This window comes from Trematomus bernacchii, unplaced genomic scaffold (genome assembly GCF_902827165.1).
Source record: "Trematomus bernacchii unplaced genomic scaffold, fTreBer1.1, whole genome shotgun sequence".
In the NCBI taxonomy this organism is placed as follows: Eukaryota; Metazoa; Chordata; class Actinopteri; order Perciformes; family Nototheniidae; genus Trematomus; species Trematomus bernacchii.
The window spans coordinates 10220482-10237871 of record NW_022987547.1 but is presented as its reverse complement, the minus strand read 5'-3'; the positions used below and the strand labels follow the sequence as shown (position 1 = coordinate 10237871).

General features: G+C 42.7%; 1 protein-coding gene across 1 annotated transcript; it reads right to left on the bottom strand.

Moving 5' to 3' along the window:
• Positions 1 to 8470: 8470 nt before the first annotated feature.
• On the bottom strand, positions 8471 to 17221 carry LOC117476319 (TNF receptor-associated factor 2-like). The gene is made up of 11 exons (XM_034122753.1): positions 17037 to 17221; positions 16337 to 16546; positions 15749 to 15827; positions 15138 to 15236; positions 14886 to 15047; positions 14684 to 14758; positions 14033 to 14107; positions 13016 to 13591; positions 12282 to 12459; positions 12008 to 12156; positions 8471 to 11432 (listed from the first exon to the last, which is right to left on the bottom strand). The coding sequence occupies exons 2-11, from the start codon at positions 16522 to 16524 to the stop codon at positions 11214 to 11216; spliced, it is 1800 nt and encodes a 599-aa protein (XP_033978644.1). The 5' UTR covers positions 16525 to 16546; positions 17037 to 17221; the 3' UTR covers positions 8471 to 11213.
• Positions 17222 to 17390: the final 169 nt, after the last annotated feature.

Below are 17390 nucleotides of genomic sequence, written 5' to 3'. Positions count from 1 at the left end.
TTCAATCCTCCAAATAAAACAACAAAATACTTTCTTGATTTTCCGTGTGTTGGAAAACAGAAACACGTCAGCGTTTAATTACAAAACAGTTTTGATATTAAAACCTTGAACAAAATGGGGTTAAGGCACAACTGGAAAATAAAAACAATTCAATATTATAACAATTCAATAGAGGACCTAGCCACAGCCTCCAAAATGACCATAAAGGGGAATAATTAGCTCTGTGAAATAGCTGATGAAATATAACCTTATGAAAACAGTACTTACTCAAAATGGCCAACGTCCAAAAGTGACACCTTCACAATACTTGTGCTGTCCATTCAACCAACAAGACAAATCACAATGGTGTTTAAAGATTACTTGAAATACTTAAAGAATTACATTTTGAAAAGGCATCAAGTATTCACTCTGAAGAAATGTTGAGCACTTATGCACTGTTGGGTAGCTCAATTATGAACAAGACAAATTATTTTTAAACTCCTTAAATATTTGTAAAGCAACTAAAGCTGTCAAATAAAATGTAGTAAGGTAAAAAGTAGAACATTTCCTGATGAATTTTTGTTTAATATAAAGTAGTTTTATAGTAGGCCTATGCTCAAGATAAGCACCTCAAATGTACTTCAAGTTTGTATTGTTAATGCTGAAAAAGGACCCATGTAAAGTAACTAAAGCTGTCAGATAGAAGTATACAAGCAAAAAAATTGTGCTATCTGAAAAGCAGTGGAGTAGATGTATAATTTAGCATAGCATGGGAATAGTCAAGTAAAGTAGATACGTACTTAAGTAGAGTAATGTTATGAACTTAGCATAGGTAAAGTCACATGACAGGCAGCATCATGCTAGCTAGCTAATAGCCTGTCATGTTATGCTGGCACACAAACCCGAATAAACAGCTCAAACATGCTATTAATAAAATTAAATAAAAAATACTTATCTTGGTGAAGTGAAGCAGTGGTCTCCGTCTTTGTGAAGAATACACCTTCCCAGCCAAGTCACGATAGCGGCAATGAAACATTTTCCGCTAAAGTGCGTTTTTGAGGCAAAAGCTAACTAACTTTATGTTATGCTAATAGCCGACCAACCGACTTGGATAAACAGACGCCGGCCTATAAAGGCGGTTATAATATATTTTGTTAACTGTCCTTCGGGGATATTGAACTGTTGGCAACTAGTGAAGTTCTTGGGTAATATATTCAGGCCAGGGGAGCAGCAGTTTACTCTTAACGTGGGTAAAACGTCCTGCAACAGGTGAGACTCGATGACTAAATGAACCGCGCCAATGAGAAGGGTGCGTTCGATTTGTTGTAGTTCTAGTCTGTACGTGGAGTGAGGAGTCATGTGTGTGCACAGGAATTAGACATTATTAAACATAATTATTATCTAACAAAATGTAGCTACAATAAGGTTTCAAAAGTGAATTCTTTTTAAAAACCTTATAGAGAAAGTAGTAGTAGTAGTAGTAGTAGTAGTAGTAGTAGTAGTATTATGTAATGATGACTGTGTGGTGTATGGTGTATCAAAAGTTAGACTTTATTAAGCATCAGGACAATACATGTTATCAGCTTCAAGCCCGGGAAGAGAAGACCAGAGGGAAAACAGTACGTAAGGTTAATATAAATGTCCGTGCGGAACAATACACCCAACCCATATTTCCGTGGGTGAATTATGTCAATCACTACACAAGCCCCCCCCAGAATTCACCTATGGTCACAATCCTCGCGTCCGGGAGGAAGCACCACAGGGGCCGAGGCCGCAGGCGAGGGCCGGGGCCCCAACGAGGGCGAGGGCATCCCCACCGGGGGGTGGGGGGCGGTCCATGAGAGGACGGAGGACACCTGTCCCTGTGTCGCATGACCCTGAACAGGCCGTCGTAAGGGGGTCGCAGGCGAGGGCAGAGGCGAATGAGGACAACATCTGCCGACCGTAGTCCGGGGGACACCCGGAAAGCTGGGTTGCTGTGCTGCGACGTGGGGACGGGCGTGAATGTCCCGGATGTCTCCAGCAGGGAGGAGCGCTGCCCGGCCGCAGACCAGGGCACAGCGGCGGCGGGCACGAAGTCCCCGGGAGGAAGGAGCAGTATCCCCGGGAGGAAGGAGCAGTATCCCCGGGAGGAAGGAGCCGTGGTCAGAGGAGAGGCCAGACGGGGTCCCGAAGCACGCCACCCATGGGCCGATGAAAGCGTGGGCGACGTCCGAAGTCGCCGTCGAGGCGAAGCGTGAGCCGCGGTCCGAGGAGAGGCCAGGCAGGGTCCCGAAGCGCGCCACCCAGGCGCCGATGAAAGCGTGGGCGACGTCCGAAACTGCCGCCGAGGCGAGGGGAGACGGGGTCCCGAAGCGCGCCACCCACGGGCCGATGAAAGCGAGGGCGACGTCCGAAACCGCCGGCGAGGCGGTGAAACTGTGAGAGGGTCCACACGAGGCCGACCTAGACATGGTCGAACCTCCTCTCCGGCACCGCAAAAAGTTCGAAAGGGTCGTCCTGTCCACCGTCGTAAACAGGTAGGTGAAACTGTGAGAGGATCCACACGAGGTCGACCTAGACATGGTCGAACCTCCTCTCAGGCAACGCAAAAAAAGGGTTAACAGATGGATGTTAACAGATGGATGTCGTTAGCCGTTAGCTGCTAGCCGTTAGCTGTTAGTCGTCGTCGTTAGCCGTTAGCTGCTAGCCGTTAGCTGCCAGTCGTCGTCGTTAGCCGTTAGCTGTTAGTCGTCGTCGTTAGCCGTTAGCTGTAAGCCGTTAGCCGTTATTCGTTGTCGTCGGCCCCGGAGCCTCTGCTAGGTGGCGTGCCTCTACCAGGGAAGGTGCCGCTGCGTGTCGGGGCCAGCACCTCAGGGGTAAAACGCCAGGCGGCCAGGAAGAACCGGTCAGCTTCTTCGGCTAAAGCGCGGGGCTCTATAATAGCCGTGTTAGAGAGCGCTGGCTGGACATGCGGCCGCATGCGCCGAAGAAACAGTTCCATGAACAAAAAGACGGGTTCTTCCGTACCTAGCAGGTCGAGAATCATCTCCATGTGGTCGGAAGGCTTGCTGTCTCCCAGTGCCGAAACGATGTGGAAATAGCGTGCGTCGTCCTCAGTCATTCCGCAGAGGGTGAACTGAGCCTCAGTCTGTGCGAACGATGCAGCCGCAGACGTCTCCCAAAAACTCCGGCAGTTCGAGAAAAACTGCGTTATTTGCCGTGTTCGGTTCAGTCTCGGATACTTCTACGAGACTTATGTCGGGGTCACCAATGTGGTGCCGAGAGACGGGAGTCGGAGGTGGTGTATCAAAAGTACAAGTTAGACTTTATTAAGCATTAGGACAACACATGTTATCAGCTTCAAGCCCGGGAAGAGAAGACCGGAGGGAAAACAGTACGTAAGGTTAACATAAATGTCCGTGCGGAACAATACCCCCAACCCATAGTTCCGTGGGTGAATTATGTCAATCACTACAACTATATTATTATTTTTGCACTAGGATCTACACACAGTGGACCATCATAAACACATTCAAAGGGAAACTATTCTTACATGTTACACGTGTTAAAATATAAATGAATATATAGTGCACATAGTTTTGGATTGCATGTATAGTTGCAGAAACATAAAGAGAAACGTTTTTTTTCAATGTCAAAAGAAAGAGGTCATAAGGAAAACATATTCTGAATCGATGTCACCATGTTCTCATCAACCAAATCCTGTACAAGTTAACCATCATTTTGTCAGTTTTCTTCCTCTTCAATTCTCTGCACTTTACATCTGTGACTCACCAAGTCACATCCAATAATAAGACGAGGAACAGAGTTTTATCTTTTAGCCAATAGGCTCTGTTCATTTACTATACAATGTTTCCTTTGTACATGTAATACTTTGAAGGAAACACATTCATCTCTCTTTTAAAAATAGCATCCGGACAGCAACACAATGCACTGCATTGTTTGAGAGTAAAGCTTCCCACTTAATTCCCTTTTTAAAATAAGTTCGCTACCAGCAGGGACGTGCACAGACATTTTGGGGGGCGGGTGCTCAAGTGAGAAAAAGGGCACTTCCCATAATCATTTATAAAAAAATGTTTTAAAACAAAAAGTTAAATATAGTTGCACATCTCTGACTTACTGAGCAATTTATTTTTAATACCCTCACACTCACGCAATTGTTTAATACTCAACAGAATTCTACAAAAGAATCAGTTAACACAGAGACAATGGTCTTCTTTAGTATTCACTACGCACAAGAGCAGACAACAAACTAGTCAAATTAATAGTTATTAAATGAGCAGCCAACAATCAAAATTATGAAGTTACTGTTTAAGGACATTACAGGAAAAAAGATCGTTTTTTTCATGTAGCCTACTTGCTATTTTGGTCTATTTTGCTTCCATGTTTTCTTTCACTCTAATGGAAATAAAACTTCCAAGAAACACATATAAATGGTGTTCGTTTTACTGCCATGTCTGAATTCATCTATAGATTTAAAGCTAATCTGCATTTAAACATAACATTTCAGGGGAAAATACTGACTTGACGTAAGTAACGATCTGGGGAAGTTGTGAGGTGATGTGTTTTTTTGTTTTATCCTTTTCACCTGCAATGCCTTGGTAACTGCATGCAAATTAGGCCTAGTTAACGCCTAATTTGCATATCAATGTGGCGATTGTGATGACGTTATTAAGGTACGGACACACCAACCCGATTATCGGCGTTGGTGGGCGTCAGAGATGGGGTCGTTACTAAAAAAAAGTAATATATTACATATTACATATTACTTTTTAAAAAAGTAATATATTACACTACTCGTTACTTTACTCGTTACTTTACTCATTACTTTACTCGCAGGGCCGGCCCGCCCCTCCCTACAGGCAGATCACGCAGACTGCTAAAGTTTCAAATGTTCTCTTTAGTTCAATTTCCATTGTCGCATAAGACTGATCCAGATAGCTCTGACTATGGCTGTCCTCTGTCTCCTGCTATCTGTATTTTGCGCAGTATATCTCTGAACGATGCGATAGTGATTCCACTGTGCAAATGGGCAACATTTCCTCTACTATGAAGGATGCTACAAGCCTGTCCATCTCTGCTTTGGTTACCGGTCCTCCAAATTCAAAATTTAGCTGCTTCGGAGTCGGCGGCGGCGCACTCAAAACATCCTCACTCTGGGTTCGGGGTCCTTAGCTATTAGCTTCACCTTAGCATGTGTTCTTTGCAGGTGTTTGTTGAGGTTTGACGTGGTGTTTACAGCAGTGGATAACAGCTTCTGGCCTGGACACAGTTTGCACCTCACCGTCACATTCCTGTCTATTCTTCGGACGAACTCAAAATAATGGGCATACCTCCACCCCTCGAAAGTTATCGCTGACTCAGCCATGTTTATGCAGCACTGCACGTGGAGATGTGGACGCGCAAGTCGCGCAGATTACGTACATATAAACCTGGGGCGGAAACCCCTCTTGTCTGTCAGTGTGATTATGACTGATTTTATAAAAGTAACGAAGTAATGGGTGTCGGGGCAATGTTAGTAACTGTAGTGTGATTACTGAATTATAAAAGTAACGAGTTACACTACTCCGTTACCGACAAAAGTAATATTATTACTTTGTAACGCGTTACACCCAACTCTGGTGGGCGTCAGGCCGACGATGAGCGTCGACACGCCCTACTCGGATTGGTGTGTCCCGCACCGTCGGGTCTTTTCAGCCGACCCGACGCCTTTTCGGCCAAAGGCAGTCGGCGAAAGAAATCACTCTGATTAGCTGTTCAGCTAGCGAATCAGTGCATGAGAAGCGAAACGGAAGTGAGGGACCCAAGCAAACTATTAAGAAGGCAAATCTGAGATTTAATTTAACTCCAGCTCTCGACACAGGTTCGGGAAAGCCCCATGAGCTTCTCGTTGTAGAGTGAAAATGGAACGCACACGCTATTTGTTGTTTGTTTATATCACGCAGTCTGTTCTTCTTCTCTCGGTTATCACGCAGTCTGTCTTCCGGTTATTGCCTCTTTTGAATGACGAATACACACTACTGCCGCCTGCTGGTAAGGAGAGTTATTGCCACTCACGCATGCGCAGTTCGTACGTGCTTCTTGGCGGTCGGCTGAAGTCTTTGCGGTGTGTTTCAGTGCGACACATGGCCAAAACGCAGAGACGCGAGGCGACGCAACAGTCGGGGTCCGTCTGTGTCAGTTCTTTGTTGTCAGATTGGTGTGTCCGGGCCTTTAGATACACATTTTACTGTATTCACTTTAATGGCGCATTTCCACTACACGGCCTCGCTCGGCCTCGCTCGGTATGGCTAGGCCTCGTTAGGACTGGCTCACTTTATGGCGCATTTCCATTACAGTTTAGTAACTGGGGTAGTAACTATAGTAACGCAGTGTAGGAGGAGCCGTGACGTCATCTTCAATGAGAATCCCAGAAAAACAACACAGCCATTAGCTGTTAGCACTCAGAGCTCACAGCTCCTCATATCTGTTCAGAAACTAGACAAAAGTTAAACAAGTACAAACCACAGACTGTCTGTGTCATGGTGAATACAGTCGCTGGTTTATTTATGTCTGTATAGGCCGTTGTTGTGAGTGTGGACGGTCGGAGCATATATTGCGTTAGCTTAGCCAATCTCCATTTAGAAAACACACATTTTAAAAGGTTTTTCGCCTGCCGTCTGTCTGCAGACATGTCAAAGCATTAATTCATGGTTTTTACTAACCGGTATCAGTATGTTGTTACTTCGGCATCATTTTGAAACGTGTATTACAATTAAATCACGGTCAAATATGTTCATCTTGTTGTAGTTGTAGCCCCCTTGCCAGCGATTCTCTCTCTAGTTTAGCATACTCAGCCCGACTCAGCCTGGTTGTTCCTGGCCCTAGAACCACGATTTGATGGGGCAAGAAAAACTGTGAATTAGGACCCGCTAGCCGGTACTAGGCCAAGTGGAAACACAACCAAAGACGGGCCGCTGACGTCACAGCTCTCTTAAACGGGGCTCCGCGCTGTAGTGGAAACGCGCCATAAGTGTCTCCTCTTAAAGTGGACCTACCATGCTATATTTGAATAATATAGTGTAGGACCATACCTATATAAGGCATATTTATACTTTTTTTTTTTTTAAATACCAAACAGATCTTGCATTTTAGCCATGCCTCATTTCGCTGAATTTGAAAAATGTTAGCTCTGTTTTTGCAAGGGCTGATTCTGTGAGAACAGCACCATCTACAGGCCTGGCATATGTACTACAGCGTCTCCAGCGCTTTCGAACGGCAATGGCCGTGGCTGTCTCCTCCTGATTGGTGGAGTTGGCCCAATAGCCGTAGCGCCACTGTCCTGACATCAGGGCAGTGTTCAAATCTGGATCAGTTTTTATCAGATCCGTTGCAGCCCCTTTTTTAGAGATTTGGGTATGGAGGAAAATAGAGAGGGTTGTGTTTTCTGACACTTGGTGAGTTCCCTGGAACACCGGGGACACATATTCATGTATAAAAGACGTACAAAAGTGCATTTTGCATGATAGGTCCCCTTTAAGTAGGCCTAATACAGATTAGCCTGTATGCCCATGATAAATTGCCTTAGCTAAACCTTGAGCTAACTTATCCATTAGCTAGTAGCCTACCTTAGTTAACTATATTTGTTATTGTCTTTTAGCTAATTAGCTGTAAACTCGAGGCACTGGCAGTTTAGTAATTTGTTCATCACCACTCACCTTCAAACAAGCCAAGAAAAGCCGGCATAACATGGGACAGTAAAGTGGGAGGTGCTGCTACCTGTCTGTCTGAAGGGACTGCGGATGTCTGCACCGCTGTGCAGGAGACGTGGACCGACCGACGTGGAGGGGGTGGAGAGCTACGGAACTTCACAGTCTAATCTCCCGACCTGATATTTTTAAATTTGTATTCAATCAATATATTGTTGGAAAGGGAAACTGTGAGCAAACAGCAGTAGATATATATTCATTTATAAAAAAATCCAAAAAAAGGGGGAAAAAAGGGCACTTTCTCTGGAGGAAGAAAAAGGGCAGGGGCAGGGGCTCAAGCCCACTTTGATGTCTGTGTGTGCACGTGCTTGGCTACCAGTAATGGAAGGTCTTTTTTGGTTTTTCTGGAAATACAAATTACTCTAAATTGACCATTTATTACAATTATCCCTGTTTTCCTTGTCTTCAGTTTTCTGTGTAACTAAATTCAGAGAAGGGCCATTCATTGAGGGATTATAGCGCCCTCTAGTGAGCTAAGGCCGGAAGTAATTTACTCAAGTACTTTACAATTTGGAAGTACTTGTACTTCACTCAGAAGGTTGATTACAAAATACAATTTCACAAAAACAGCATATTTTAGAGAAAAAGGCCCCAAATATTAATATACATTTATGAAGAAGAGATGTTTTTCCCTTCCAAATATCTTATTTACTTATGATACTTGAAGTACATTTTGCTTTCTCACACATACTTTAGTAGGATTTTGAATACAGTACTGAATACTAAACAAAACATTGGATTACAAATTATTACCAAGCTGAAACCAGCTAACTTTATTTCTTACTGCATGTCCTTTGTAGCATAATACATCAATATTATCAACATCAGAATATATATATGGCTCTGAATTTTAAAGATACACAAATCACTCAATGAAATACCCTGTTTAGACAAACAACCAATACAAAGTGCACAAATAAAGTTGGTTAAAGTCCACTGCATCACATTTACAGAACTGCTATTTTGTTTTTTAGAAAAAATAAACAAATGAAAGCTTACATTCAGAAAACCTTGAGAGGGTTTGTATCATGGGACAGTACTCATTATCTCCTCTGGTGTATACAGAAGTAGTGACCCATGCATCATATTAAAATGGCACACATCCAACGCAGTACAAACTGGAACATAAACATATTTGGCACCATATTTTAGCATAGAACATAAAAAATAACTTGCAAATACAACATTGTTAGTATGCGGAGGTAATGTTGGATTTTGGCACATAACTAGAAAACTTCATGTTCATCCATGCTCAGTCTTTATTGAAACGGTTTTTTCAAAGTTAGTAATAAAAACCCACTAATAGCATGAAATATTCAACATTAAAATGGTCTTTCTGAACCCTCATGTAGCCAGCTTCATGAATAGCTCCTGGCTACAGATTCTCATGTTAGTGATATTATTATGCTAAATGATGAGGAAAGCACCATTCTTTGCACCTACAAATTCAAAATGAGTTGCAGTTCTTCAGCGCCATAGTGAGTAATGTAAACAAATAAGTCGAGTATGACCTCTGTAAACCCTTTAAGCCGAGATGTCATCAAATCTATCAGACATAATCATATATTGCACTCTAGAAGGAATCATAGGTCCTTACTGCACAAAGGGCTCGTCCTGGCCTGTTCAAACCATCTTGACAAAGAAAAAGTTGGTATATAGATATAGAATTAATAAGGTATTCAGTAATACTATGTTTATTATAACATCTCGTGTATATTAACATTGTTATATAGATTATTTTAAGATTATGATATGAACAATACATATTTATAAATTGCTATGAATATAGGCGGCAGCTTCTGTTGAACAGACGCAGCACCAGGTATAACATAATATCTATTCTATGATTATTTTCTTTCAAACAAGTACAAATAAACGCTTTCACACGTGGCTCACAGAGTAAACCAAGGTGAAACTCCATAGTGAAAATGAATTGAAGCCTCCCATGCACAGAGAGGTTTCAATACAGGTCGAGACTGGTTTTCAAACAGGCCAGCGTGAACCTTAAAAACCTCAGCATGCATGCTAAGTAAGTAGAACAGCAATCTCTGGTGGACACGTAGCAGAACTACATGTTAAAACGGATATAATGTCGATTTTTATGGTGCCCTATTGGAAATCAGTGAGAGCACATTTAAAATCTTAGTTATCCGGGGCTGCACTGAACATCAATCTGCATTAAATAATGTCAATAATGTCCTACAACAACATATTAACAGTCTCTGGCTTTAATTTCTTATTTCAGCCTCCACATACATTTACCTCGTGTATATTTGCACCAACATATATATTAGTTTCACATCAGTATTCTATCTTAAGAGCAGCAGAAAAACATATGCACTGTATACTTGTATGGACAGAAAACAAGGAACGAACAATTCCTTCATTTCGTGGAATCTGTGTTGACCTCAGTCTGTGGTGGGGGCACAGTACTATGTGTTGAGATGTGAGCTAGTGAGCATATCCTGCGGGAAAACTCCAGCTATGTATGTTTGTCAGAGTTGTATGCCTCAGGCTTGACTGGCAAGCTGCCCTGACTCCTTGGTAACTCCACTGTATCTTCCACAGATGTACCAAACCACCAATCAGAACCACCAACCCCTAATAGGAACAAATACGCAACACTAACTTTACATGTAAATAGCCTGGTTCCAAAGACATGCAGGCAATGTCCACCATCACGGATGGCTAATTCACTAACAAGTTTAACAACAAACGAGGAACCTTTCATAAAGCTCAGTCCAAATTAGGAGCCATTATATACTTAAAACGCCAGCGGCATGCACTTTAGCGCAAAAAAAAGGCAAAAAAATGCCTGTAATCTTATTCATAACATAACTCCACGTTTGTCTATGCAAATTCACTCGACACTGGAATTGAGAAGCTCACAATATCCACAATCTGCAAGAAAAAGCAAAAACTGCACCAAGCCATGCTCTAACTCTATTATAAATCATCAGAATGATCACATCAACTGTCTATAATCTACAATCTTCAAAGGTTCAAACACTGCATGTTCTCTAACACCTCTTCAAACGTAGGAGATCAAAAAATATGTTTTTAACTCCATCAAAAACTGTTCACTGACATCTCCGCTTCTTCTCAGCACTGCACTGACCAACCTGCACTGGCGCTCGCTCCTGTGTCCTTACTGTGTGTTACTGAAAACATATGTGCACAACTGAAGTGACATTTTATCCACTAAGGGACAGGTGTTGTGACGTAAAAAGAAAAAAGGTTTTGCACCTGAAATGTACAGCAATGACAGTGGTTCTCTCATAGAGATCACAAGGATATGATAATGCCAGCGCCGTCTGTACGGAGCAAACTGCAGCCGCATGCAGTTGCAAGCATGTGTCTCCCTAAAGCTGCAGGGGACAGTAAGATGCCTGAACAGAGCCCTAAAGGGACCACGATTGAGCCAAAATAAAGCCTTAATGGTCAAAGAGCTGCCTGGTTGCCAAACTGTAGCACCCTGCGGGCCGCCTAGAGGCCGGTGAGGTCCACGATGGCCTTGATGAAGATGGTGTCGTCGCGGATGTAGGAATTCTTGGCATCGAGCTTGGAGAGCGGGCAGAAGAGCGGACAGCCGCTGGCGATGTTCATCTCGCTCACCGGTCGCTGGAAGGAAGATGAAGTGACATCAGGGCGAAAGGCGTCGATGATGTGCTCCCTGTTGCTCTGGTCCAGCAGCATCAGAGTCACCTGCAAATAAGACACATGAGAGAGGCCTTCAAGCTACAAAGAGTATTTTTTTTACCATTTATAACATTGTTGGATATAAATTAAGACTGTGTTTAGACCTAATGGCCAATCAAATAAATTGAAGCACACATTTCTGGTAAATAACTTTATCACAGGAAAGGTGCTTTTCTATAGATTTCCTCAAAATGAACGAAATATAAAGTAAAATCCAGTTTGAGTGTATTATAAATCATTGTGCAATGTGTTTGAACACTTTTCATATTTTATTCAAGACGAACTTCCTGGACCATATTTAATGAATAACAGGTACTATAAACAACAGTTAAGCACCCAGTATTTAGCAAATTACTGTTGAGATGATTGGAAGTAGTAATAGAATGGGTGGCTGCATATTGAACTGGATATGAGCGTTTAAAATGTAGTTCAAACAGGACGCCAAAAATGGGAAACGGGTATAATTGTGAAGGTTGTTGCATTGCTAGGTTTTGATCCTGTCTGCTAGTTGTGATCAAAGAGCTCTGGTAAACTCATTTTATTATGCATATTTAGTATTGATCTGTCTGTAGGACTTTTACCTTCTGATTGAAAGGCCATTTGAGCAGAGCGTCACTCAGTCCCCTCATCACCACAAAGAACAGGGACAAGTGGCTGCCACGCCCCGTCCCATCTCCATTCAGATAGATCCGCAGACACATCTTATATCCGTACTTACTGGTGTAAAAGGCTGAAAGGAAAAGGGAATTCATCTTTACACATTTGTAAATAATGAAACTTCTGTAATAGAAGTCTAAACGGATTCAGATTGGGTTCAAAATGTTGTCTTTTCATCTGTAATATGGACAAAGTTACCTGGTGAAAACATTGCAGGGGCCCGACCAGCGATGGCATCTTGTCTTTTTTTGGCGAAATCAGAGATCCTCCAGACGAAGACGCCATCAAAGGTTGTGGCAGACATTTCCCTCAGCCGGCCCTCCATCTCAGCCACCGTGAGGTCCTTCAGCCCCACCGTCCTCTCCAGCTGTCGCACCTGGAACACACACACGCTGTGATCAAACATATACTGTGCTGTTATTTCAAGAATACGTTGGGTTACTCAGAAAGGCCATCATTCTGGGGGTCATTCTCTTTATGGAGAATACATTACAATATTGAGTTGTCAATATGTTTAGAGGTTTTCAACACAATACAATTGTATGTTTATAAATGGAAGGAATAGCCCTATGTTGATGATCCTGATTCAGTGAGTAATGATATGTGCTATATGGGAATCCTGTGTTTTAGCCCATTTTAGGAATGGTACATTTAAAGTTTAGCGAAAAATAGCTTTTAGCAGTTTACAATGTACAGACAACTATCACCTTATTGTCATACTGAATAAAGCTTAAAATCATGATGATTCTCAGGCATTTCGGAGGTTATAAGGGGGTCTTTTTCTATGCTTTATGGACTTTTGTTTGCAACGGACATAAGAGATACTGTGTAAGTCACATTGGATCAGTGTATGATGTCTGTGTGTTCAGAATTGAGTCATTACTCCCAGAAGACAAAGTGTAGTGTAGAATGTGGAGCAGGGCCAGTCCTACCTTGTTACTCAGAGCCTCGATCTTGTCCTGGTCCAGTTTGTGCTGACGGTTGCTGGCCTCCATGGTGGTGGCAAACCGCTCCACCTCTCTGTTCAGGACACACACCACATTTTCAAACGTGCCGGATTTAACCTCGAGCTCCGTACACCTGCGACCCAGCTCCACCACTTTGGTCTTCTCGCTGTGGAGCTGGAGCTCCAGCGCCGCACCCACCGAGCTGGGCAGGGGGGTGAAGGAGGTAGAGACGGAGAGAGTGGGAGCCAGGGTGGGAGGGGGAGGGAGAGGAGCTAAAGTGGGTGGACCAGGGGGGCCGGAGCTGGAGGATGAGGTGGAGGCAGTGGCGGCGGCTGCTCCCTGCACGGGAGGCCCAGAGGAGGTGGTGCTGAGCTGGGAGACTCTGGCCTCCAGCTCCCTGAGGGACTGTTGGAGCTCCAGCAGCTTGTGTCCAGCTACTTCCAGTCCCTGGGGCTGCAGGCCCTCCATGCTCACCTTCATGCCCATAATGTAGTGCAGTAGCAGGTTGAGGTGCTCGTAGGCATAGGTGCGCTCATGGTCATGAATCTTTTCCTTTTCCACCTACAAAAAAAGGAGGCAACAGGAGGAAAATTAAACAAACATACAGGGAGTCTGATCAGCTGTACAAGGAACTGTGTGAAAGTCTCGAGGTGTAGAGGGGTGTTAGCTCTCTTATTAAACTTTTTTTTTTAAAAGCAAGATTTCCACAAACTATGGCTGCAACTGACGATTACTTTTAACTTGATTACATCTCAGAAAACAAAATGAAAGCCATCTTTGTGACGTAAATATTAATTTTTTTTTATCTCAGAAGGGATAACAATATCAGATGAGGAAGAAATTGGAATAGACTCTTCCAAAACAGATTCAGACAACCAAATCCACTCCATCATCTGACCTCTTTCGCCCACATGATATTTTTCATACAGTCCCAAAACTGAATGTGTGTGTTTGAAAATATATATTTATATTTCTCATTGAGAAGACAGGCATGTTACTTACAGACATATCACATCCCACGACATGAAATCGACACGGTGTTCTGAATTTGCTGCAGAACTTAATGTGGTCCACGTACTGAAAAATAAAGAATAAAAGTCCATTCATTATTAGGAGCTAACTTAGCATAGCAGCTACCAGTAGCAGTGTGTGCATCTCATGTATTCATCTTACATCAGTGTTAACAAAGCTGCCTGGCAATCTTTGAAGAACCAAGAGAGTGAATTAACAACATTTATAGCTAGTAACAGAGTTAAAAGGACTAAGATAACAAATATAATAAATATATATATATATAATCCTCCATCTTTGCAAAGACAGGAGCCTATCAAAGCAGTTTTCTTTATTTTCATTAAAAAATACCAACCTTTAAATAGCAGAGACATTTTTTTCATTATCTTAAAACCTTTATATCTTGACAGATTATTTGTATTTCCAGATGCCTTCAAGAGACTCTGCTGTTGCTGAGGATCCTGGAAATACCTTCAAAGATGTCCAAATAACATACTGTGCAAGTGTTTAGATAAACATAATATTAAGCTCTGTGACTAACACACACGAGGCACAAACTGGTAATAAGTAGCTACATGGGGCTGTGACCTTTATCCTGCAACAACATGTTTCCATGTGCTCTGCATGTGTTACCAGTCTCACCTTCTCTCTGGGTATTTTCTTCTTGGCACAGCCTTCACAGATCATCGGGTACTTGGGACAGATCTCATCATGTGCCTGGAACAAAACAAAACAACAAAGCTGACAATGTTTCCTTTAAATAACACAAAGAGCTGCTGTGATGTGCTGCACCGACTCAGACGAGCCCAGCATCTTAGCTAAGTCTAAATAAATTATTTCATACCTTGATGTTTTTGAAGTGAAATGGCTCCTTGCAGTACTTGCAGTTGAGTGTTCTCTCCGGGCACTCTCGCTCATTATGGCGCTCCTGTTCATTGAAGCGGATTCGTTCTTTACAGGAGGGGCAGGGGAGGATCATGAACTCACACTTTCCCTCGTGGTTCAGCTGTAAAAAGTAAAGTCTTCATGCACAGCTCAAAAACACCTCACATTTTGTTTGTTAAAAATCCTGAAAGTAGGTCAAACGTCACCTTACCTCATAGTCTTTAATGCTGCCTTTCCAAGTGCAATTTTCATGGATACAAACAGCTGAAAGGTTTTCGACCTCCCTCCGAACTGCGTTGTCAGGAAAAGCCTGAACAAAAATGGACATGCTGTCACACTGCGATGTTTCTCCACCGTCCCTGTTCCACTTAATGGATCATTCATGTTCAGGAAAGCTGTATATTCACAACTTCTTCAGCCCTGTATGTTAACATGTGTTTCTAGGAGTGCATTGAGAAAAGTAAAGACATTTGTCCTGCATATCTGCTCAGTAATAAAGCATGAGGCAGCTTTCTTCCAGCTCCTAGTCTGAAAAAACCCTCAGAGCTACAGAACTGTCATGTGTGGATTCAGGTCAGTGAGCTGTTTGAAGTATTATTTGAGTACATTTTCCAATGATAATGATTTCTATTGAACATTTGGGGGGTTTTGATCAACTTTGGGAAACCGTAACAGGCGTCACTATAATCTGACCTTACTTTTACGATACGATTATGAATCAATAATAGAGATAAGAAACCCTAATTCTGAGTTCATAGTATAGGTTATATTAAGAAATTCACTAACTCAAAAAGTAAAATGTTCTGATATGTTAATACTTACACATCCTTGTTTCAAAAGCGATGTAGGTTCTTCAAAAATATCCTCTTTAATACAGGCACTGCACTTCTGGGGTCCATTACTGCAATACAAATACATTATACTCACTAAAAAGCAAATCCAAAAATATTGAAAAATTAGATACCCAGTGATAAAAATTACATTATTTTTCTGATTCATTTTTAAATAAAGAACATAATCAATAAATATATGAACGTGTATTATTAAAGATTAGACTGCTCAGCACTTGAAAAAAAGGTTAAGTTATATTTTGAATGCAGGAATTTTACATGCAATAGAATATTCATACTCTGTCTACATTACACTCTGCAGATACCCTAACATTACAATAATAACATGTATATTTCTTTATTATTCTGAAATGAGCCATTCTGCATATATTTCTGCAATTCCGGTGTTTTCTGATGCTAATTATCTGCGCTTTTATTCAAGTCAATTTGTAAATGCATGACTTATATTTCTGCAACTTCAGTGTTTTCTAATGCTAATATTTCGGTACTTTTATGTAGGTACATTTGTAAATGCAGGACTTTTACTTGCAGCCTTTTAGTTGTGCTTCTCTGCCCTCACCTGACAGTCCTGTTGAAGCAGTAGGAACAGAAGCGATGTCCACACTGGGCTTGAAAGGGCCGTCGCAGGATGTTGTGGCAGCAGTTGCACAGGTGCTTGTCCTCCAGCTTGTTGCCCAGGATCTTCTTGGGGAAGCCGGGTTTATTGCTCTCCATGGAGGAGGGGGGGGACGGCTCCTGTGTGGCCATGGTGTCTGTTCACACGTCACACCTGGAGGGGGGGGGGGGGGGAAGAAGACTTGCAATAGTTATAGAGAAGAGCTGTGGTGTATCATTTCCTGTGTATCAGTCTTTGAAACAGGAGAGTGAAATCCTATCCTGCCTTAATACCCAACATGGTTCCTGATCACAGGCCAGCTGAGAGGCCCACACCCTTTGTTTACATTTCGAGTCTGCATTCATGGCTGCTTCTTGTGGTTGACTTGGCACAAAGTGATGCTGCTGCCTCTCTTTACACTCACACAATACACGCTCTGCTCATCCTACCCAGTAACGATGCTGACAAATCGCACATCCATTGTCTCTGCTCTGCTTCCTTGTCGCTGTTGCTAAGCTATCAGCATCCTTTTAGTCAGAAGTGGTACCCAGCACGCCGCCACGCCCCTTTGAAATCTGAAGCTTGCAAGCCTGAAAGCGACCATTAAGCAACTGGAAATGGCTTATTTGCAAATCCTGTTGCAATCACCAGACTTTGCACTTACCAGCGTTTTTTTTGTTTTAGTCTAAACTGTCATCGCGTGCAGAGGATGTGAAATCTCCTCTCCTGGTCGCGGGTCGTCGCTCGTGCACCGTGCCGATATTATTAGTGGTTTTGCAGCTAGTTTTCTTCAAAATTAGCCACATAATAAAGATGTGGTCCCCCGAAAGCGATGGCTGTTATTGTCCAATATCGCCATTGCACTTTCAGACTGGGTGTTACGTCATGCAGTGGGCTGCACGCGGGTTGATAGGCAGAAGGGAGGTGGAGGCGCGCGTGTCATTGGTTCAAAACTCACGAGGGGGCGGGTCTTCTTTGTTGTGAAATAAACACCCAGAAAGCAGATTTTGTAAATGCA